The following is a 23,219-nucleotide window of genomic DNA, read 5'->3' on the forward strand; positions in this document are numbered from 1 at the left end:
GGGACGCGTCTCTCTGCACCGGCGCAACTGGAAGCGCGTTCTGGAAAACTAATATAATTCTTTGCCGTTCCCTTCAAACTTTCTTCTTGCAAATTCCAGCCCAGTTTTCTCCTCTGGCAAACAAAACCCTCGGAGAAACCATTTCCTACTGCGGCAAATGCCTCATCCAAAGGGCCGCCGGAGGGGCCGGGGCCGGCGCTGGGCTCCCGCTGCGGCGTCGCGGGCACGAGGGCTGTGCCGGGAGAGCGAACCCCACGCCTGGCCCCGGTGTCAAACTGGAGCAACTGGGCGATGGCGATTTTCCATCGCTGCCGCCGGGGCGTTTGGCCCCCGGTATTGCTCCGGAGCCCCGCTCCCTGATATTACGTGCACCGAGAGAACGGGAGGTCGGGGCCGGGCACGGCCTCCCCGCTGCGGCGGGCGGCGAGGCGGAGGTGCTGGAGCCGGCGGCGGGAGCAGGTAGCTCGTTACCTCCCCGCACTTCGGTTTGCTTTGCCAACTGATTAAAATTCCCCCATGATTCCTCCCCCTCCCGCTCGGGCTCCAAAATGCCACCGTCGGCCGCTTTTGTCCTCCCCAGGCTCCGACAGCTCCCCGGGGGACTGAACCCCCAGGGGCCAGGGGGTGCCAGCTGGGTACCGGGGCGCAGAGCCCCGACGCGCTCACCGCACCCACCGCCAGCCACTTTCACTTTCTGCTCCCCAAAGCCCGTGCGAGGCTTCCCTGCTCCTCCGCCCTCCCCCCCAGCAAAGCCATATTTAGGGTGATTTCTGTCCTCCCCCCACCCTTGGGTGCTGCTCCCGTTGGTGTTTCAGGGGGGGCCCCCCGGCATCGGGGCGCTGCCGGGTGCAGCACGGCAGCGGCACCCGCCTGCGGCGTGCCAGCGCAGAGCCACGCCGCCGTGCCGAGGAAGCCATCGGGGTCACGGCACCGAGATGCCGAGCTTTCCCCCCGCCGCCAGGGCCGAGGGGCGTCCGCGGCGGTTTGGTGGCTCTGCCAAGCGGCGCGGGGACGATGGCAGGAGCCCCCCGGCTGCCAGGTCTGGCCGCAGGGAGGTGAAAAAAAAAAAAAAGCAAATCTGGACGCGCTCGCACCGAACAAAGAGACGAGGCCGTGTTTCTCCCCATTCCTCCCACTCCAGAAATGTCCCCAAATTCCCCCATACCGCCACGACAAACCGGCCCTCGCAGAGTGGCCACGCTTGATTTATTTCTTTTTGCGGGGGGAAAAAAAAAAATAAAATCAAGTGAGGAAACGTTTCCTGGTTGCATTTGGGGTTTGGTTGTTGTGTTTTGGTTTTTTTTTAAGGAGTGAAATTTTCGGCATTTGCAAGAGTTCCCGGTGCCTCCATGCGCGCGTGGCTGCGAAAACCCCGACGGGGCTTTGCCCTGCCCGAGGCCCCGTGGCCCCGCGGATGGATTTGAAGCCATTTGGCAGCGGCGAGGCCAGCACGCCCAGGGAAAAGGCAAAAAACCCCTCCTTTTTGATGTAAAGAAATAAGTTTTAGGGTCAGTTCGGGGGAGATTGGCCCCGGTGAGGTCGGGCTTCCCGGTGCGGAGCGGCGCGGGAGCCGGGGAAAGGGGTGCAAAGGGGATTTCTCACCGGCCGCAGCTCTTCGAGGGCTGGTTTCCAACAAATCCGTGGGGAAGAGGTGATGTTTGAGCTGCTAGAAAAAATAGGGGGGGGGGGAGAAAAATGATTTATTTTTATTTTTTTTACATCTAACCCGCAGCCAAAAAAAACCCCAAAAGAGCCACAGCAAAAATCCTAAAAAACCTTGAAATTCCTGCAGAATAATTCACTGAAATCTGCTCGCAATTTTTAAACTGAAACCCCCCCCCCTTGTCAGCAACAATTTCACCAGTTAAAAACCTGCTTTATAAAGAAAGAGAACAGGAAAAAAAAAAAACCAAAACAACAACAAAAAAAGTCTTTTTTCATTGCACGTTTTGGCTTTGAATTGAGCCGGGCCAGACCTCTGCCTGTTTGGGACGCAGGCCAAGAGCCATATGCAGGAATAAAGTAAATAAATTCTGGTCAAAACCAGAATATTCTCCTTAAAAGTTACTTTAAAAGCAAAGAAAGGCAGCAACAAAACTCTCCCAACGTGGGTTATTTCCCTTTCTCTCCCTCTTTCCGGCGAGGGACGTGGCTCGGCGGTGCCGGCAGTCCCAAGCGCTGCACCCAGCAGAATGGGACCTTTGAAAAAAACCTTGCAAAAATGCTCAAAATGAGCCCAAAAAAAAGGCTAATGAGGCTGGGGGATAATTTTCCCGGGGCGATGGGGGGGTTACCCAGCCCTGCGCTGCTCCACGGGCATCGGCACCCCCTTGGCTGAGCCCAAAAGTTGGCATCGAGGCGTCTTAGCAGCACAAATCAACCATGAAATGCTCTTTAGAAATAAAATCCAGCTTTGAGGAGGGGGCAAGCGCGGCTGTCTCGGCCGCCGGGGCCATGCCAGGGGTTCGGGTGGTGGCCAGCTGGCCCTGTTTGGCTCGGTACCGGGCACGGGTTGTTGCCCACGGGCATCTGGAAGGGTGGGGGGCACCGGGGCGGTGGGGAACAGCCTGAGCCGCCGGCGTGGGATTGCACCGGCTTCTTGCGGCAACCAATTTCACCGGGTGGGTGGGGAGGGCAAATATCCACTTGTTCCCAGCGCCGATTTTATAGACGGGTGGTCGGGAGCCTGCGAAGGAGCTGGGATATCAACCCCAGGAATGAAACAAAGGGCCTGATCCAGCCTCTCCCGTCTCCGTGCCAAAACAGGAGTAACTCAGCTGCAAGCCCCAGGGTTCAACCCTTGCGAAAAGCCATTAGGAGAAACAGAACCGGACCCCAAATCCCCCCCTCACTTTTTATTTGAGGCAGCAGGCATGACCTGCCCGGGAAAATTAAATTGGGTTTGGATTCCCGCCCCCAGCCCGGAAAGCGGGTTACAGGCAGCCTGAAACACACACCCAAAAAAAAAAAAGGATTATTGGATTTTTTTAGTGTTTTTCTGCGTGGGGTTTACCCTAGGAACTGGGGTTGAGTCCGGGGTGGCTGCAGGGAACTGGGGCTGACTGGGAGGAGCGGGGACGGGTCGGCAGCGGAGGGTCTGCGCCCCTGGGGCTGCGGAACCCCTGCTGCGGTGGGGCGGCCAGGCTCAGGGCCGCGGTGCCTTTCGCTCTGCCCCCGGCCCCGACGGGGACCTACAGGTGCCACTCGCTGCGCCACCATTATTTCAACGCAGGGTCGTTGGCCGCGACGGTTCGTGCAGGATCGGGCCCCAGGCCCCTCGCTGGGAGAGGAGAAACAGGAGGAATTTGGGGGGACCCAAGGCGTGCCCGTGGGCCGCTGGAAACCCTCGTCTCGGAGACGAGGCTGGCAGCCCTTCAACCCCGGCTTTGAATCAGCCGGGAAATATTTTCACAGCATCACAAAAAATAAAACAACTACGGCAGAACCCCCTTCCCCACCGTCCCGCGTCCCAGGCCCTCACCGAAGGGAAAATAAAAACCCAGCCCTGCTTTTTCTTCCCCCCCCCCCCCCATCATCATCATCCTCCTCATCATCCCACCAGCCCTCATGTTCCTCCTCGCCCACCCGCCGCCGGACTCGCCAGCCTGGCACCGCCGGCCCTGGCACCGCCGGCCAATCTCTCACGGCACCGGGATCGAAGCCGAACATCCGCGTCCTCCCCAAAACCACCGGGAGCCGAGGAATCGCCGCAGCAAAACACGGCGCTGGCGGGAGGGGGGAGCTGCCAGGCGGGCACCGACGGCAGCCTCGGAAGAAGTTAAAAATTGGCAAATTCCTCCCCCGGGGTTTATTTTTGTGCCGTATCTCGCCCGGTGTCGGGGAGAAAACGAAAACGGTATTCTGCGAGCGAAGTTACGGCCGAGTTTACATTCCTCGAGGCTTACGGAGCTGGGACGAGGCGAGCGAGCTGCTCATTTCAGCCAGAAGCCTTTTTTTCGGCTTTAAAACAGGGAAGTGGCTTTTTTTGGGGGGGGGGAGCAGATGGCGATTAAAAAAAAAAAAAAAAAAAAGAGTTCTAGAGCTTGTAAATATAAAGAATTTTTTTTTTTTTTGATAGAAAGCTGGAACAAAATTAGATCTCATTTCCATAAGGCCGCTCACCGTACTTGGGCGTCTGACAAACAACTTGAACGGCAGTAAAATCTGCCCCGTGCGGGCACAAATTACGCCGTGTAACATCCAGTATCGCGGTACGTGCACGGTGGGTTTAGCAGGCAAAGGGGAGACGGGGAGGGCTAAAATAAACTGCCACTATATACAAAATCCCTGTTAAAATCGAGCTGATCCCTTGTAAAAATGATCAGAGTCCCCCAAAAAAAGAAGAACAAAAAAAAAAAAGAGGGAGAAAACGATGAAATAAAAACTAAGGGAACGTCAGTGTAGCCGGCTTTAATTTTATTTTAAAAATAGATAATAAATTATTTAGCGTATTATTTCTCACACTGAAATCATTCGAGCACAAGACAGACGGAGATTATGTTCCTGTTTGTTCAAGACTACGGAGCGCGCCTAAAAATACAGCCGTAGAGCGCACGCTTCGCCCCTTAATAAACCGACAAAAAAAAAAATCTAAATTTTGTTGCCTTCCTACAGAAAAATAGGGTTATTTGAAAGGATTAAAAGATTAAAGGATTACTCGATAACAAGGGTTAAAAATACAGGTCCAGACACAAAAGGGGTCGATAGAAGCGGAGGGAAAGGCTCTCCCCAAAGCGCCCTTCTCCGCTCCCGGCCCAAACCCGGGTCGCTGCCAACTTTCCGAGCGGGAGCGGGACGGGAGGGGGTGCAAAGCTCCGGCCCCCCCGGAGCCCCCCAGCACCGGCTGCCAGGCGGTGGCCTGGGGGGGGGCAGAGAGAGGGGTCCTGGGGGGGCCCAAGGGGATGGGGGGAGAGGGATGGGGATGGGGGATGCTGGGGGCGTGGATGGGGGGTCTGCAGGGGAAGGATGGGGGGGTCCGTGTGGAGGGATGAGGGGTGCGTAGGGGAAGGATGGGGGGTCTGCAGGTGAGGGATGAGGGTGGCTGGTGTCCGTGGGGAGGGGGTGTCTGTGGGGAAGGGGGGTGTCCATGGGAGAAGGATGGGGGTATCCGTGGGGACAGGGGTGTCCGTGGGGATGGGGGAGGTCCGTGGGGGAAGGATGGGGGGGTCCGTGGGGAAGGGAGGGTGTCCGTGGGGGAAGGATAGGGGCATCCGTGGGGAGGGGGTGTCCGTGGGGACGGGGGAGGTCTGTGGGGGAAGGATGGGAGTGTCCGTAGGGAAGGGGAGGTGTCCGTGGGGAAAGGAGGGGGGGGTCCGTGGGCAGGGGGGGTCCGTGGGGGAAAGATGGGGGGTCCGTGGGGACGGCGGGGGTCCGTGGGCGGGGGCCGAGGCGCGGGGCTCCACGGAGCGGGCCCGGGGCTGAGCGGGGGCTGCCGGGGGCGGGGGCCGGGGCCCACGCCGTGGCGGCCGGTGCAGGGGCGGGCGGCCGGGCCCGGCGCTGCCCGCGGCTCCTCCCCGCTCTGCGGTAGCTCCGCACCGGGGCCGCGCCCCCCCCCATCCCGCCCCTCCACCCCCCCGCGCCGGGCAGGGCCGGGGGCGGCCCCGCGCCTCCCTCCGCAGCCCGCCGGCCCCGGGGGGGCCGCGCCGCAGCCCCCGCCACCTACCAGCACCAGCCGGGGGCCGCCGTCGCGCTGCCGGGCGAGCGGGGCCGGAGCCTTCCTCCTCCTCCTCCTCCTCCTCCTCCTCCTCCGCCTCCTCCTCCTCCCTCCCCGCCCCCGCACCGGCAGCGTCCCCTCCGCAGCGCCGCCGGTGCCCGGGGCGAGGGGAGGAGGCAGAGGAGGAGGCGGCGGCGGAGGCGGCGCGGCGGGAGGAGGAGGAGGAGGCGGAGGAGGCGGCGGCGGCGGCGATGGGGCCGGGGCGCTGCGGGCTGCGAGGAGGAGCCGTGCCCGGCCGGAGTTGGGCTTCGCTGCGGGGGGGCGGGGGGGGCGCCAGCTTCGCTTTTCCGTAGGCGCAGCCCGGCCCTCGCCCCGTTTTTTCTTTTTTTTTTTTTTAATTTAAAAAAAAAAACCCTATTTTATTCTTTTTTTTTTTAATTTTATTTTTCTCCTTTTGCCTTCCACAAATAACGATCACCCCCAGTCCCCCAAACCCCCCCCCTGCGGCGCATGAGGCCGGGCCGGGCGCGGACCCCGCGCTCCCGCCGCCCCCCGCCGCCGCCGCCGCCCGCCGCCGCCTCCCGCAGCCGCCCCGGAACTCGCCACCGGCGACTGCTGGCCCGGCCCATGCCCCGCGGCGCCCAGCCCGGCCCAGCCCGGCCCCCGAGGCGCTGAGGCCGGAGCATGGCCCCCGGCAGCGAGACGGAGCCGGAGAGAGGGTGACCGCCCGCCGAGGAGACTTTACCGGTGGCCTCGGGGGGGGCTTTTCTTCTTGGGGGGGGGGGGGGGCCAGTGGTAATTTTTTAAATTATTTTTGGAAGCCACGGTGGTTTTTTGGTTTTTTTTGGTTTTTTTCCTCCTTCGCCTCGGTGGAAAACACACGTTTTAGAACAAAATACCAAAAAAACAAAAAACAAAAAACAAAAACAAACAAAAAAAACCAAGCCCACCCTCTTTGCTTTGCTTTCCGCAGCAACTTGGAAGCCCGTTAATTGCACTTGGCGATGGTAGGTCCCATGGCACTTTCATTTTCTCTTCTACTTTCCCTCTCCCCCCCCCCCCCCCCACCCGTGTGCGTGCCTTCGCGTGTGCACCCCCCCCCCAGCAAAAGTTGGCTGCCGGGGAGGGGGCGGCGGGGCCGGAGTTTAAGAGGGTGCCCTGGGGGGGGGGGGGGGGCGGCCGGGGCGGTGGGGGGAGCAGCCGCCGTCCCTCCCCACCCCCACCCCCCCCCCACTCCCATCCCCGGCGGGGAGGTCGCGGTGCGGGGAGGGGGGGGAGGAGGAGGAGGAGGAGGAGGCGGGGGGGGGGGGGGAAGCCTCCGCAGCCCGGGGAGGGTTGGATGAAGCTGAAAATGGCCGCTAAAAAAAGGGGCGGAGAGGCTGGCAGCCGCACCGACTTGAACTTGGAAGTGACGCCCCGGGGAGGTCGCGTTGAAGTCCGCGCTGCGCTGTGCGGGGCCGCCCTGCCCGCACCGGGGGGGGGGGGGGGGAGAGGAAAAAAATATAAAAATATATATGTATATATATACATAAATCGCCATCTGCGATGTAAGAATCAAACCATCGTCCCCGCCGGGCTGGGCTTTTCCTGCTTCGCCTCCTGCCAGGCCACGGGGGGAGGCGCCGGCCGCCCCCCCCCCCCCCCCCCGTCGGTGCGGGGATCGGGCCCGCGCGGTGAAGTTTGTGCGGGGCCGCCGCTGCATCCCGGAGCGCGGGGCTGCTTGCGGGGTTTGCTTTGGATTGGGGTTGGGGGGGGGGGGGGTAAAAACCCCAACCCCTCAGCGGAGCTGGGAAATCGTCCTGCGGGGGCCGGGAAAAGTTAGGAGGGAAAAGGAGTTGTGCGGGGAGAAGGGTTGGCGGGGTGTCCTTCCGCGGCAGAGCGGTGGCAAAAGGGGGGGGGGGGGAAAAAGAAAAGGAGAAAAACTGATATTTTTTGGAGAGCGAGGTAGGGCCGGAGGCGGGAGCGGCGATCCCCATTCCGGGTCCCCGCAGGCTGCGATTCCAAGGAAAGAGAAAGATGGAAGGGAAACATTTAAAAAAAAGGAAGCGGTGTGCGGGGCTGAGGGGAGGCGGGAGCGGGGCCGGGGGCGCGGGGAGGCCGTGCCCGCCGTCCTGCGGGGCCGGGGCTCACTTTCACAATTAGGAGCCGGGGATTCCCTTTGTTTTTCTGGCCGTGGCTCTCGCCCTCGCTCGCTCTCTAATTAGGGTTGATTAAAGGCTGCAGAATTGGTCGGTGGCGGTGGTGTTTCTGGAGGGAGAACTTTGCGGGTTGGAGTTTGCCGGGCGCAAGGCTCCGCTTTTTTGCGCTTTGTGCGGGTTTTTTTTTTTTGGGGGGGGGGGCAGCGGCCGGTTTCCCCCCCCCCCCCCACCCCCGGGGGCAGAGCGTCGAGATGCTGCCGGTCGTTCAATAACGGGGGGAAGCGGGGTGTAGGGGGGGGGGGGCACCCCGAAATGAGCGTGTCCCCCCCCCGGGGCTGGGCTGCGGGGGCATCCCGGGGCCGCTGCCCAGAAGTTGCACATGAATCGGCAGGGTGGGTTTGGTTGGTTGGTTGTTTTTTTTTTTTCTCTCTCCCCTCCCCGTATGGGTTCCGTTTATTTAAAAAAAAAAAAAAAAAATTAATTAAAACGCTCCAAAACAAAAAAAAAAGGGGGGGGGGGCGAGCTCGCCCGGCCCTGCCCCCCCCCGCTCGCCCCTGCCCCGCAGCGCCTGGGCCCTGCGAGCCAAAGGGGGTTCCTACATCTTTAAATGGGATGTAATATTTTGGGATGGGCTTTTTTCATAACGTCACTTCATTCCTCGCTCCTTTTTTTTTTTTTTTCCCTTCTTCTCTTTTTTTTTCTTCTTTTTTTTTTTTTTTTTTTTCATTTTCTCATTCTTTCTTTCCTCCCTCTCTCCGCTGCCCGGCTCTCGGATGGAGCCGCTTCCCCTCTAACTTCCCCGCTGCCCCTGCCCGCAGCCTGGGTGCGGACCCCCCCGACCCCCCCGGGGCCGAAGATGAGCCTTTTCCCTCTTTAACCCCCCCCAACCACCACTAAAAAAAGCGCTTTATTTCCCGGGGGGGGGGAAATTTTGCTTTTTATTTTTAATTTTTTTTTTTTTTTTTTGAGGGGGGGGTGGAAGTTGGACCCTTTCGCTTTCCTCCTCGGCCCCCCCTCCCGCGGGGCCGCCCCCCCTGCCCGGTTGCCCCCCCCGGGCCCCGCAGAGCCGCTCCGGAGGAGAGAGAGAGAAAAAACGCCCGGACTGCTCCAGCCTCCGAAATGACTCAGTAACTTTTACGCCTCGAGTCTCAGCCCTGCAATTAGCCACTTTCCCAGCACGGCTCGGGATGTATTCGTCTCCTCTCTGCCTGACCCAGGTAACCGAGCCCCCCCCTCGACCTCCTCCAACCCCCCCCCCCCCCCAAATCCCCCCCCCCCCCACTTTGGCCGCAACAGACTTTTAGAATTGCAATGAACCCCCTCAAAAAAAAGGCAAAAGGAAAAAAAAAAGCAACCCCCCCCCCCCCGATAAAAATAATCATAACAGGGAAAGGGCGGGTTGGGGCCGGTGCGGGGCTGCTCGGAGGAGCCGCGTTTCCCCCCCCCCCCCGCCCCCGCGTCGTTTTTAGGGTTTTTTTGGGTGTTTCTGGTGCTTTTTGGGGTTTTTCTACCTCCGCTTTCACTTGGGGCGGGAGGAGCGGGGGGGGGGGGCGGAAGGTTGCGTTGTGGTTTGGGTTTTATATTTTTTTTTTTTTTTTTGTGTGTCGCTGCACCCGGAGGCGGGTGGTGCGGGGAAGCCGCCGGCTTTGGGGTTGCAGGGGGACACGGTGGGGTGCGGGGGGTCCCCGCTTGGCTTCGGGGAGGTTGGGGGGGGGGCTTGGCGCTGCGGGTTCGGCCTCGGCCGCGCCGGCTCTTGCGTAGCGTGAAACTTTTTCCTTCCCCCCCCCAGCCCAGCTGCACATGGTGGGGTGCAAGGAGGTGGGGAGGGGGGGGCGCAGGCTTTTTCTTCAAAATTCTCCAAGTTTCGGACAATTTACAACCGGCTGCGCCGTGCCGCGCTGGCGGGCGAGAGGGCGGCGGGGGTCGTGCGTGGCAGGACGTGGGGGGCACCCCCTCGGTCCGGGGGTGAGGGGGCGATGCCGGTCCCCCGTCTGCGCCTGGGGGTGTCGAGGGGCAGCCCCGAGCCCTGTGCGCGGGGACGCTGGTGTCACTCCAGGCCACGCCGACGTGGCCCGCTGCTGCGCGGCGGGGTGGCCGTGCCAGGGCCCACGGTGCGGGCAAGGGGGGCGTCCCCCAAGTCTCTTCCCCACAGCCGCTATGGCCGCAGGGAGGAGACTTCGGGGACCCCCCCCTTTGCCTGCACCACGGCCGCCGTGGCTCTGCCTTTGCTCTGTCCTTATTGATCGCTGATATTTATTTAATTATTGAGCAGGCAGCTTCCCCCCCCCCCCGCCCCGGCTCGTAACCTCTTCCCTGCTGGCAGCCGCTGCCCGCTCCGAATCCGGCCTTGTGCCGCACCCTGCGAGGGCTCTGCTCTGGGGGGGGCAGGGTGCCGCCGCCGGACCCCGCGCCCGCGATTCTCCTGCCAGACCTCGTCCCTTGGGCCGCAGCTGCGGGCAGGATCCGGCCCCACCTCGGAGGCTCGGACTGGGAGCGGGGTTCAGGGGGGTCCCTTCGGCAGCACCGGGGCACCTGCCTTGTGCCGGAGGGCATCGCGGGGTCCGGCCTCGGCCCTGGCTCTCCCTGGGTGCGGTGCAGCGTGGGAGGCTGGCGACGGCACGGGCACCGACCTGGGCACGGGTGGGCAGCGCTGGGGCTGCTCCGATGGCCCTGGGGATGGTGCTCCCTGCCGGGTGGCTGGCTTGGCAAGGCTCACCCCTCAGTCTGCCTTGCTTCTTTTCTGTTCTCTCATTCTTTTTTCTTCTCTATTTTCTTTTTTCTTTTTCTTTTCTTTTTCTTTTTTCTTTTTCTTTTCTTTTTCTTTTTCTCTTTTTTCTTTTTTCTTTTTCTTTTCTTTTTCTTTTTTCTCTTTTTTCTTTTTCCCTTTTTCTTTTTTCTTTTTCCCTTTTTCTTTTTCTTTTTCCCTTTTTCTTTGTATTTCCTATATTTTCTTCCCTATATTTTCTATATTTTCTATATTTTATTTTCTATATTTTCTATATTTTATTTTCTATATTTTCTGTATTTTATTTTCTATATTTTCTATATTTTCTATATTTTATTTTCTATATTTTCTATATTTTATTTTCTGTATTTTCTCTTCTGTATTTTCTTCTCCATTTTTCTTTTCCTTTCTTTCCCTCCTCTCCCACCCCGACTCCGTCCTTCCCGGGGGTCCCACCACCTCCCTACCATCCCAGTCTCCAGCCGGCGCTGGGTTGGCAGAGCCTGTTGTTGCCAGCTACCAGCGCTGGTCTGATGTGGGAAGCCGTGCGGTCGCTGGCTGGCCAGGCCGGGGCTGGCAGGAGCCGTTCTGCTCACAAACCCGTGCTGTTCCCAGCGCTTCGCCCAGCCGACGGGGGGGAGCTGGTTTTTCCTTCGCAGATCCCAGCCTCCACCCCGCCGCCTTCGCGCGGGGAAGGCTCCGGTTTCCCCCCCCCCCCCCTTGCCCTGGCGTAGTCTCAGCTCCGATCCAACCCAGCTCGGATGGGATCAGACGTTGTCTGCACCTACCGGATCCGGCCCCCCCACCGCTCCCCCCGCCGCCAGCCCAGCCGTTCCCATCCCACCCGCGCGGTGGGGAGGCTCGCCCGGGCTCGGGAGCCGCGGATGGTGATGTGGATACATTGGAACGTGCGCGGGAGCCGCCCTGCCTCTGCCTTCGCGCATCTCCCCGCCGCTACCGCCACCGCCGGCCCTCGAGCCCGGCATGGCCACTCAGACCCCGGCTACCGCTCGGGCAGCCGCCCTTCCCGGCCAAAGCTGGTCCAAGCTGGGGCTTGGCAGCCCAGTGGCACCAAAATAGCCCTGGCAAAGGCGTCGTTCGTGACCTGCTCCCGGCCAGGGCCTCGGCCGCGTCTCCCGTCAGGCGAGGAGGGTGACTTTGTGCCCTCCTCACCTCTCTGTCCCTGCCTGGGCGCTTCCTCCCGCTTGCCCCGCTCACCTCCATCCCCCCTCAGGGACAGGCCGGGAAGTCAAGAGGGAGCTGCCCGGATTAGCAGGGAAATGGCACTGACACCGCCGCCACGCACAAGGCCTCACCCTGCCCATGGGGAAGCGGGGGGGGGGGCTCCGGGTGCCAGGACTCCGAAATAACCCCGGCGCTAAGCACCCGCCGCTGGCCCTGCACGTGTGTCCCTCGGGAGCTGCTGCCGAGGAGCCGGCGGTGTTTCCGGAGCCATAACAGTTATCCCCGGCTCCTGGATCTGCAGCGCGGTTGGAGCGGGGGGATTTAGGGATGCTCCCAGGGGGGCGATGTGCAAATTTTATGAACAGTGATGCTCCTGCAAACCTCTGGCTCGTCTTTGGCACCTGGCAGGCACCCCGGCGCTCCCCGAGCCCCCCACCCTGGTACCGGTAGGCTGGGAGCGAGGTGAGATGGGAGCTGGCCTCAGAGGCAGCCGGGCATCCCACTGCGGTCCGGCCAGAGACCCTCTCCCCTCTCCTGGGTTCCACGGGTCCGCTGGGGCCTGGGAGAGGGGAGGGGGTCTCCGGCCGGACCCTGGTGGGACGCCGGCTCCTGCCGCTTTGCTCAGATGCATCCTTGGAGACTGGTTTCCGTGCAGAGGCGACGCCCCTGCGCTGCCCGGCCGAGAGCTGGCGGCCGGGCACAAACCCCTGCACGTGCCGTAGCCGGCAGCACCCCGTCCCGGGGGCATCGGGGAGCAGCCCAGCCAAGCTGGCCTGGCACAAACCTCCGTACCGGCGAACGCCATCAACGCCCGGGGAAACGGGCACGCCGCGGTGCCCAGGGGACAGAGCCGGGCTGTAAGAGGCATTGCAGCCACGTGGCCCGGTCACGGCCGCGTCTCCTGGGTGCTGAGGGGGATCTCGCCTCTCCCCAGCCACCACCGGTCAGCTCCGCACATCGCCCGGCTGCCACCACCGGCTCGGGCATGTGGCCGTAGCGGGGAGCTGCCTGGTGGGTGCATCTCACCGGGGCATCTTTGGCAAACCTCCTTCCCGAAAGCGCCACGGCTTTTCAGTGAGAGGGGAGTGGCAGTGCTCACCCCCTCCACCAGTAGCTCCGGCGAACTGGTTTCCAGCCGGGAGCTCAGATCGGCTGCCAAAGGATGGGAGCAGCAAGCCGGGCACGGCAGGGGGAGAGAGGGAAGGTTGCAACACACTTTCAATTCTCCCATCTGCTGAGTATTGTTTGGGAAAAACAATGAGGCCGTTCTTTAAATGCAACCTTCGGGAGAGCCTTGCTTTCCCCGCAAGGCGCCCACCGCGCCGTGCCCGCCTGCCCCGGCTAGCCCTGCCCTGCCGCTCGCACCGCCGGCGCTGCCGAGGACCCCGCCGCTTCTGCCTGCTCTGAGCTTAAGTCCTCGCCCGGGAAAAATAGATCTTGTTTTAAGTGCGGTTTATAAAGCCGGATCGGAGGGCTGGGACGGGTGCGTGGGGCGGTGGGCAGGAGAAGGCCTGCTGCTCGAGAGGCGCCCGTCGGGTGAGAGCCGAGCGGCTGGGTGGCCGGTGCTCGCGCTGCGCCACTCTCCACCACATCACCTTGAACTTGGCTGGGGCCTCGCACAATAAATCAGCCGCCCTCCTCCAGCGCGCCAAGGCGTCCGCCAATAATTCACCTTCCCGGGCAGCTCTGCCCCTGCCTGTGCTTCCCTCCCTGCCCACGGCTCCCTCCCTGCCTGCGTTTCCCTCTGTACTGGGGCAGGGAGTGAACCCACCCTGTGCCCAGCGCTACAAGCGTGCACGCGCTTTTGCAGCTCGCTGAACAAAGCCCAGCCGCTGGGGCCCGGCTCGCTGCCCGGCTATCTGGAAGCGAGCAGGGAATAGCTCTCTTTGGTGCTTTTTTATTCCCCCGAGCCCGGGCGGGCTGGGGACCGATGCTGGGAGCCGTAGGCTGAGCCTGCTTTGACCCGGTGCTTTTTCCCCTCTTGCAGGGGTGGCTGCAGCATGGCCGGTGTGGCGGAGTGTGGACGGGGCAGTACCGGTGTGGCGAGGCTCGGCGGGCAGAGGAGCCATGCTGAGGGCCAGCCGAGCCGGCCGCGCTCCCGTTGGCGAGGTGCAGCAAAGTGCGTGAAAGGGGCTCCCCTGGGAGCCCCGGGCAGCCCCGGTACGGAGAGCTCGGGAGCCCCGGGGGAAAACTGCCACCGTGGCAGCGAGAGATTCGTCCCGGCCCAGGGCTGCGTGCGGCGGGGAGGGCCTGGAGGTGGGTTTGGCACCCAGAGGGAAAGGGGGGGACGGTGTCCCCTGCCTTTGGGGGTGACGGAGGCACGGGCTCTCCAGGGCTGGCCCCGGGGACAGGGACGGCTCGCGCTGCCTGCTTGCCAGCTTTCCTTGCCCAGTGCTGCCTGCGCCAGCCTTCCCTGTGCCTGGCCCCTGGACGCTTCCCCGCAGCCTGAGGGGTGCCCGTCATCCCGCCGCCCCCTGTCACTCCCAGCGTGGCCACACCTGTCCTGGGGACATGCCGAGCCCTGGATGGAAGGGATGGGGACGGTGGCAGCGATGGGGAGCATCCCTGGGGTCCCTTGCTGGAGAGGAAAGAAGGGGGGCTGGGGGGAGGCAAAATATCTCCCTGCGAGGCTGGCTCGCTGCCTGCCGCCCCCGGCCGTGCTGTGGCTCTTCCTGCGCGAGGATGGCGGTGCTGGCGCTGAGCACCACCGAGGGGGCTGAGCGTTCACGGGAGGGGGCCGGGGGGGCTCCCGTCCCCCCCCAGTCCCTGCACCCGAGTCGGGGGGTGCAGGCAGGGCCTCGGGGTGGCAGGGGCGTGATCTGCTCCTCAGGGGGCCGCAGGGCGGGGGTTTCTCCTGCGGCACCTCAGGATGCGGCGGGCAGGTCAGGGCAGGGCAGCGAAGGCGATGGGGAGCACCCAGGGCATTGATGGGTGCTCAGCCCTGCCGGGTCAGGCCAGCACCGCGTGGCATCACTGGTGACATTCCCACGGCACGGCTGGGGGCTGCTGGTGGGGCTGAGCCTGAGAGGGGCACAGCCTTGCGGGGGGCCGGAGGTGCCAACCGTTGTGGGTTTTGGGTACCAAAGCACCTTTGGAGGCTTTGGATGCACCAAATTGGCACAGGCAAGAGCCTGAGCTCAGCCTCCTTCCCTGACCTGGCCAGCTGGGCACCCTGAGACAGTGTCACCCTTGGGGAGGGGACGCAGATCCCCAGGACGTGCCAGCTGCGAGGTGGGGATGCACAGGGTCCCCGCAGGCATCCCAGGGCCTGGCTCGCACCCGGGCGGGCAGCTGGGCTCGCCATCCGTCACGTCGGCCCTGGGCAGGCATCCCCCGCGGCCGCGCCGCGCTGTGCCAGCTTGGCCGGGACCCAACGCCCTGCGCCGGCCGCCAAGACCCGGCGCTTCCCAAGTCCTGGAGAGGAGCTGGGAAAGGATCCCGCGGCCCAGGTGCGGCAGCGCTCACGCGCCGGGGGACCCGCGGGCCAGCCCCTGCCAAGGATTGATTTCTCGGTTAACTCGTCGCTGCTTTAAAAGCGCATTAATCCTCCCTTCCCCGGCCAGCAGCCAGCTCTAATCAGCATTTTGGGCAAAATCCCCAGGTCCAGGCTTTGGATCGCCCGCCATGGGCATCGCCCTCCCAGGCACTGCCGCCGCTCCAGGAGGGGCCGCAGCACCCTTAGGCAGCACTGCCTGGCACAGGAATGCCAGGATCTGGCCCTCCTGTGGATCCCTCTTCCCAGGGAGTTTGTTCGAATCTGTGGCCAGGTGGATTTTTTAAAAAACTGGGGGTTTTATCTTGTTTTTTAAGAAGGTTTTTGCTCTCCTTGCAAAGGGCCCCTGCATTCCCTTCGCGGGGAAACGGTATTTGACCGGCTGTTGTCCAAAAAAAACCCCCAACATGTTTCTGATCACGAAAAACCAAGAAATATTTTTGCTTTCAAAGGAAAAAAAAAAAACCCAGAGAGAGAAATGTTGATTTTCCACCCAGACGTTTCCCCTTTCCCCAAACCAGCTCCGAATCGAGAGGCGCCGCCGTTCCCTCCTCACCGAAGAACGCCGTCCCGGGGGCACGGTGCCACCGGGGATGCGGTGGCTGCCACCCAGGACTCACCCAGGCACCGGCGGCGAGGGTGAGGGCAGTGCCAAGCGTGCGCCCCGCTCTCTGCTCGGGCACCGCTTTGCCGGCTGCTCCCACCTTGCGCCAGGCACAGCAGGCTGCCGGGGAGGATGGCGAGTGCCGGTGACCTGCCAGCTCTCCCCGGGGAGCCACCCATCATGCTCTTTGCTGCAAAGCTCCCCACTGCCTGCTCACCAGCCCGCCTCGCCCCGGTAAAACGGGCGACGGGGCTGTTTTGTGCCATGGTTGCTTGGCGGGAGCTGTGATGTGCCGGATCACGCACCCCCCTCCTGCCGTCCCCTGGCTCCTGCCCGGTGATTCGGGAAAGCGAGACGGCGCGGGCTGTAATGTGACCCCCGACGCGCTGCGCCGCAAAATCTCCTTTAGTAACCTGTGCGCCAGGACAGGCGAGCGGCGCGGCGTGAATACCAATGAAGCGGCGCTGGCAAAAAGTGCAGAGTAAAGGGTTTTTGATGGAAATGGCATTGCATGAGAAAGAGAGCGAGCACGAGCGTGTGCGAGTGCGCGCCCGGAGCCTGCGCCTACCCGCTGGCCGATGCCGCGTGCATGGGTGCGCCGGGGCGCACGTGTGGCCCGGGAGGTTGGGGCCAGGCGCGACGGCGTGGCGGGGCACGAGGCCGTGCGCCCCGGCGAGCGTCAGGGTGGTGGGATGGGGGGGTGAGCAAGCGGAGGGGGCCACGAAGCGCTGGTTGAGGGGACGCTTGGCCAGGGCGGGGGGCTGCCACGGGCGGCACGTCCGCAGGGGCCGAGGCGCTTCCCGCGGCACAGCACGGCTCCGGCCGCCGTCTGGCTGCAGGGAACCGCTCCTCTCCCCCGGCGAAGCGCGCCGCTGATCAAAGGCGCGGGTGGGGAGGGAGCGGGCCTGTGCGAGCAGCACCCCTGGCCGCGCGCCACCCCACCTTCCCGCTCCGCTCCCCCGGGAGTTTGTTAAACAAATTTCTCTAATTGCACAAGCCGAGGAGTTTGTTGGAGAAAAAAGCTGGGGAAATTCCCCTCCTCTGGGCCACCCCTTCCCCACTTTCCCCGGGGCGGCCGGCGGAGAGCGAGCAGGTCCCTCCTCCCCGCGCTCTGCGGGAGGCTGCGACCCCGACGCCTGCGGGGCGCAGCTGTGGGGTGTCCTCAGGTCACCCCTGCCTGCACGGGGACGTCCCCCGCTCAACCTCCTCGGAGCCGGGTCACCCACATCCCCTCTCATCCAGCCCCTCGGGTTCGGACCCTGTCACCTAATGTGGTGACACCCAGCACCGCCGTCTGCCCTTGCCGGCTGGCGTTCTCCATCGCTTGGCTGAGCCCCCCCCTGGAAACGGCCTTTGCAAGCCGCCCGTGGGCAGCCCCTGACACCGAATCCCGTCGGATTAGCGAGTATATGGGATAAAAGCCTTGGCTTGGCAGCGGCTCTTTACCGGGTGGGGGCTGTGGCAGCAGCCTTGCCAAGAAGGGAGGATGCGCGGCCGGGCGTCTGCCCCGGCTCCTGCTGAGGTCATGGCTATAGATAGCCCGGGAGGGCGCAGGACCGAGGGCAGGAGCCGCACGTGCCCTCGCCAGCTCCACCAAGAGCCCCGTGGGCACCCGCTGCCTCGGGGGGGAGGCGCTGCCGTGGCTCCGGGGGTTGTGGTTTTGGGGGGGCGGTTGGCTGGGCCAGCCACCGGCCATCGCCAGGTGACAAACTGGTGCTGCAGGGTGTCACCCTGCACCTGCAGGGATGCGCTGCGCCAGCGTGCCCAGCCCCACCGAGCATCGCCCGGCGCCGCCGTCCCTTCTCCGTCCCCAGCGGTGAGTGGGGTCCCGCAGGCTGGGGCTCCGTGGCCAGCGCAGCGACTCGGGGGCGGCTCTCACCGTTGCTTCCTACCAGGTTTCCTTCCTCAGCTGCTCTCAAGCGAAAGCCAGGCTGGGGCATCCCCACCACCCATGGGTGCAAAGCTGCTCTCTCAGGGAACGCAGAGTCGGGGTTCGCTCCCTCCGGCCGCCTGGTCCCGGTGCAGCTCCGTTCCCCCCAAAGTCGGGCGCGTGCCCGGGGTGCCCCCGCCACCCCCACGGGGCCGTGCAGCGCCGGGGTGGCTGGGGAAGGCGTTGTTGATGAGGGCACTAAAAATAGAGTGGGACTGGGATCTTAATGGGACTTTGTGGGAAACCTGGAAACATTTTCTCATCCCCGTAAATGAGTCCAGATGCATTAGCGATGACTGCATCGCATCCTGAGGTACCGCCGGAGGGAACCGGGACGCGCTCGCCAGCCTCCTCGCCTCATGCTGGTGAATGGGTTGGAGAGGGGAGTTGCCGGCAGCAGCACCGGGGCCGAGCTGCAGCCTCGCTGTGTCCCCTGTGGGGATGAGGACAGGAGCCAGATGGCTGGAGCTCGCCCAGCATCCCTGCGGTGAGGACCCTGCCCATCCCCGTCCCCGGCATTTCTGTGCCCAGCACCCATGGGTGCGCACACGGGCGTTTGCAGCTCTACGTGTGGCGGGGAGCGTGCGAGCGTGCGCGGGCTGGTAACAGCGCCGTGGCCCCCAAACCTTGGGGCTTTCCAAAGCCCCCCAGGGCCTGGGGTGGGCAGTGGCGGGGGGCTGAGGTGACGTGGGAGGCTGCCCGGTCCCAGGGCCAGCGGCACTGGCAGCGCTGCACCCCGCTGGCACCGCCGTGCACCCTGTCGTGGTGTCACGCTGGCAGGATCTGGCCCGACGGGGGGTTTCCTTCTGCTCCGCTGTGGAGCCAGTGGCTGGGGTATTGGCTCCTGGAGTGCCCGGCCCCGCTCGGGGACCTTGGACTCCCCTGGGGGATGGCTCAGGGCCAGCCTGGGCAAGTAGCCCAGGGCGGGTGGCTGGTGGACTCCACGTCACGAGGCAGGTTGGCACGGCCATCTCCGCGGTATGGCAGTGTCACTTAGCGGTTACAGCGGCAGCCCGGGAGGCAAGGACGGTCCCGCCCCATGCCTCAGTTTACCTCCAGGTGGGGAACAGCACCCGGCACGGGAGAGGGTGCTCGCCCCCTGCCCCGACCCCAGGTGCTGACTCGTCACACGGGGGACAAGGGGACCGGCCGCAGCCACCAGCCTCCACGCCGGGCACCGCCAGAGCCCAGCATCCCGAACAGAGTCCCTTTGTCCGGGCCAGCCCCCACTCCTGCCGCCTGGGAGGCATCCAAAACCCTCCCGAAATAGGACCCGGCCGGGCTCAGCCTTTGAATCTCCCCAGGAAGGCTCTGCTGAGCCGCTGCAAGCAGATGAACGCCCCGCGTTAAAGCAGTCCCGTCCTTCAGCACTCAGGGTGCAGGATCCGGCCGCGTTCAGGGCAGTGCTGACCCTTTGGGGATGCCCTCGTCTCCCTTTGCTCTCCGGGAGAGCCTGTCACTGCCCTGTGCCTCAGTTTCCCCATCCCTAGGGGGAGGGTCCTGGCAGGGTGTCCCCAACTCCCGGGGAGCCCGTTGAGATGCCGGAGCGGAGGCCGAACCCCTGGCACGTCTGTGGCACAGCAAAGGCGATGGGGCTGCGGGGAGGCCGTGAACTCTTCACCGCCAGGGCCCCGGGGGCGGCCGATCCTCCCGCAAGGTCGCCAGCTCCTCGGCAAAAGGCCGGGGCTATTTTTAACCGGTGACTTGCTCCAACCCGCCAGGGATTGGATTTGCAGCGGGGTGAGCACCACGAGCCCATTGCGGCGCTTCCCGTCACGGGGTGCAGAGACACCCCCGGTGCCACCACCCTCCCCCGGCGGGCACCCCTGGGAGGGAGCTGGGGACCCCTCTCTGCACCCCCACACCTTTAATGGTGCATGGGGGGGGATTAATCCCCGTCGGAAAGGCCAGGACGGAGCAGGCAGGGCTAAAAATACGTTGGGAGGGAAATAAAACCTCTTGCGTCAGGGGCTAAAGCTGGGCTCAGAGCCCTGGGCTCAGCCCGGGGGGGCTTGGGGGGCCCTGCCTGATCCCAGCTTCCTCGGTGCTGGGGGGGATGCTGAGCCGGGGCTGCCTGCTGCCTGCCCTCCCCGGGGCAAACGCGGTGGGGCGTCTCCTGCCTCAGTTTCCCCCTGCGCTCCTGAGGGTGCAAGCTGCCAACCGTCCCTGCATTGCATACGGCAGCTCCCAGGCCGGGACCCCGGGGTCCGGGGTGGGCAAAACGCTGCGTCTCGGGCACCGCTCCAGCCCTGCCACCCCCGTAGCCGCGGTCCCCGCCGTGTGCCGGGAGCAGGGCTGGGGGGGAGCGGGCCACCCCCGGGGCCCCGCGCTGACGCAGGGCCGGGCGGAGGAGCTGGCAGCGCCGGGGCCTGTTGGCAAAGCTTTTTTTTTTTCCAGTTCCATAAAACATTTCCCTTCCTTGGAGCCCCAGGGGGGTTTCGGCTGGGAAGCCACGTGGCCCTGGCGCTGCCGGCCACGGGATGCTTCCCGGGGCGGGGGGATGTCTCCTTGGCCATGGGCTGGGTCCCCTCCGTGCTTCCCCTGTGCTGCTCCCAGGGCTCTTCCCGGACCCCAGCAGCCGCCGTCGCGTCCTGCTTCTCCTGCAGGCTGGCCTGGCGGGTGCCGTGCCTCAGTTTCCCCGTCTTTGGAAAGGCAGCACCGCACCTTGGGGGCAGGTGGGGTCACCCCAGGGAAGCGGCTGAGCTGTCGGCTCCCGCACCCTGAGGGGGACAGGCAGAGACGGCACCTGGGGAAACTGAGGCACCTGGAGGAACTGAGGCACCTGGGGGATCTGAGCGATCCTGCAGGAAGGCAGCAAGCGGCCCCAGGCGCTCCCACCGCCAGGTCTCCCTCCCCAGCGCTCTCCCGGCTCCTCCACCCACTGGTGCTGGCTGTGCCGCTGCTGGGTACCATCCCCAGGGCATCCTTACCCCTTCGCCGCACCCTGAGCACGCCGCTCCCCAGTTTGGGGTGTGTTTAGCAAAGCTGGGGACCAGCAACGCCAGTTGTTGCTGGAGGTGAGGGTGCACGCGGGCAGACCAGAGACGGGGTGATGGGCACAGGCTTGGGGCACGTACCACCGTGCCGCCGGCAAAGCCCCTGCCAGCTTCAGCCCACCTGGGCCACCCCCGACTGCCGTCTGCCGGCATCGCTGCCTCCCCGGGGAGGGCTGTGCCGGCTGGCGCGGGCCCAGGCAGCGCTGGCACCTGAGCCCGGGGCTGCAAAGAGAGCTGCTTTTCTTCCTGCTGTTTTCCAAAGCAACTGGCAGGTTCGCTGCCTGCCGCGGCCTCCCGTGACCCGCGGCGGCGGCCTCGGCGCGCTCCCCGCGCCCCCGCTTGCAGCCGCACCACCTGCGAGGGCGAGCGCCGGCATCGCCTCCCGCCCCAGCACGTAGGCGCGGGCAGGCGGGCACCGGCCCGGCGCGGGGTTCTCGTCGTGCCCGCGGGGCGGCAGGGACCTGCCCTCACCGCGGTGGCTCAAGGGACCCAGCGGGGCGTTTTTGGGCAGCACCAGGTGCGGGGAGCCCAGGGCAGCTCGTTGAGGGGTCGGGGGCCACTGTGGTCCCCAGTGCGTGGTGAGCACTGGGTGCTTTATTAGCCCATCCGCCGCCTCCCGGTCTGATTCTGAGCGGGGCTGAGCATGGAGGCAGTAAATGAAGCATGGGAGCCCCTTTCTGGCCTTGCATCCATCCTGGCTGACCCTCCCAGCGGGGTGGCCGCATCCAGAGCATGCCGTGGGTACAGCCCAGCCATGCACGGATGTTGGCTAGAGGATGCTCTCGGCTCTGGGGGAAATAAAAGCCCTGGGGTCTGGGGAGAGGAGCTGTGGGGAGGTCGCACCGTGTCCTGTCTTCACCTCTGCCCGTGCCGGCAGTGCCAGCCGGGCTGCCCCAGGCACCGGGGCTCCATGCCCCGGCGTGGGCTGCAAGAGGGGTTTTGCAAGCGCGGGGCTGGGTTGTCCCCACCCCGGCTCAGCCGCCGCTGCGGGAGCTGGGGGGGAGCGCGGCCGCAACAGCGTGTTCTGCCCCACGGGCAGCTCCGGCGCGGGGCCAGGTGTGCACAGGCGAGGCCAGCACAGCTCAAACCCTCCCCGGCTGCTTTCCCGGGAGCATCGGCTGCTGCCGCACTCCCTCCCGCTGCCCTGCGCCCGGCGTGCCTCGGTTTCCCCGCTCCCAGCGCGGCAGTGCCGCTCACCAGCGCCGGGGAAGCCTCGTTAGGACTTGCCGAGCAGGCTGGGAAGCCTGGCTGCGCCATGCTGGCGAGCAGCAAAAATTATGAATAAGCTCTTTTTAATAAATACTTTATGATGAATCCAAATAGATTTCCTCCTCTGGAGCAATTATTGTAAAATGGGCTCTAATATGGCGCAGGGCCGGCCCGGGGAAGGGCTGGGTGCTTTTCAGGGCCTAAGTGCCTCCTTCCATCCCCTCTAATGAGCACTTCCCAATCATTTGCATCTGTCTCGGCAACAGGTCTCATTACCAGGTTAACTTATTACCAAGAGCCGCTTCGGCAAACAGTTAAGAAGCGGCTACCGGAGGCTTTGCTGGGGCCGCACGAGAGCGTTTCGTCCGTGCCGAGGGCACTCGTGGGCTCCGGCGAGGGGAAAGCGAGGTTGGGGTGAGGAGCAAGTCCCCGCTGTGCCCCTTTCGGTACTGGGATTTCGGGATTTTCAGGATTGCTGGAATCTCTCCAGCTGCATCCCCCCCTCCCCGCCGCCGCCACCATGCCAAGGCTTCCCTTGGGGGCACGGCGCTCAGCGCCAAACTTGCCAGCCCCTGCCTGGGCTCGCGCGGCCGCGGGGAGCGGGACCTGGCAGGAGCAGCGGCCGTGGGAGCCGGCAGCAGTTTGGAGGTGTGGGCTGGCTGGCGAGGGGGGGGCTGAGCATCTTTTCATAAAATAAACCCTGTGTGGTCCCTGCGGGGCCGGGATGCGGCGAGGTCGCCCCGCATCGCTGCCTGCCCGCAGTGGGGATGGCATCCCGCTCCTCCCCGGGGCCAGGACCGTGCTGGTGGGGAGCAAAACCCGCTGCTGAGGTGACTGACCCCTCCCGTCCCCCTCCTCCTCTCCTGCCCCCCCCCCCCCCCCGTGAAAACTGCTCAGGAATTTCCTGAGGAAACGTTTTTTCATTGGAAAATTCAGGCTGTTTCACCGAGCCCGACCTGTTTGGACAAGGCGCTCGAGCGGAGGATGCTCGGAGGCCCGGCCAGCCCGTGCCGTGGTGCCCATGCCTGGCGCCGTGCCCCTCTGTGGCCCAGAGCATCCCCCGCTGTCCCCAGGGCGGATGGCACCCACCGCTGCCGAGCAGCCGGGGTGCAGAGCCCCAGCCCCAGCCGCGCCGGTGAGGACGGGCAGGAGCACAGGGAAAGGCAGCGCCTCGGCTGTGCCCCCCCCCAGCTCTCTGGCGCTACTAAAACCCAGACTGCCGGAGTTAATCCCGGCACGGCGTCCCCGGCTTCACGCAGGGGATCACGCCTTCCCCTCCCCACTCC

At 64.3% G+C, this 23,219-nt stretch overlaps 1 protein-coding gene and 1 long non-coding RNA gene across 7 annotated transcripts in view; one reads left to right on the forward strand and one right to left on the reverse strand.

Moving 5' to 3' along the window:
• Positions 1-1,189: 1,189 nt before the first annotated feature.
• LOC148054359 (uncharacterized) lies at positions 1,190-5,036 on the reverse strand. Of its 2 annotated transcripts, none has more exons than XR_015707289.1 (2): positions 3,586-5,036; positions 1,190-1,663 (listed from the first exon to the last, which is right to left on the reverse strand). It is a non-coding gene; the product is annotated as an uncharacterized LOC148054359 (long non-coding RNA). The 2 variants fall into 2 exon arrangements; XR_015707288.1 differs by having other exon boundaries at positions 1,190-1,666.
• A 1,401-nt stretch (positions 5,037-6,437) lies between these two features.
• Positions 6,438-23,219, forward strand: part of NFIC (nuclear factor I C) — a 43,968-nt gene continuing 27,186 nt past the window's right edge. For 2 of the 5 annotated variants that reach the window (XM_087769083.1, XM_087769085.1), the window contains exon 1: positions 8,526-9,008. In XM_087769083.1, coding sequence (XP_087625209.1) covers positions 8,979-9,008 — 30 coding nt within the window. In that variant the 5' untranslated portion in view covers positions 8,526-8,978. Of the gene's footprint in view, positions 6,661-8,525; positions 9,009-23,219 lie in introns of those variants that run through there. The other 3 variants (XM_087769086.1, XM_087769087.1, XM_087769084.1) reach the window with 2 other exon arrangements.

The sequence above is a fragment of the Nipponia nippon genome, unplaced genomic scaffold (genome assembly GCF_047370975.1).
Source record: "Nipponia nippon isolate SJK-2023a ecotype South Korea unplaced genomic scaffold, ASM4737097v1 scaffold_31, whole genome shotgun sequence".
NCBI classification, from domain to species: domain Eukaryota; kingdom Metazoa; phylum Chordata; class Aves; order Pelecaniformes; family Threskiornithidae; genus Nipponia; species Nipponia nippon.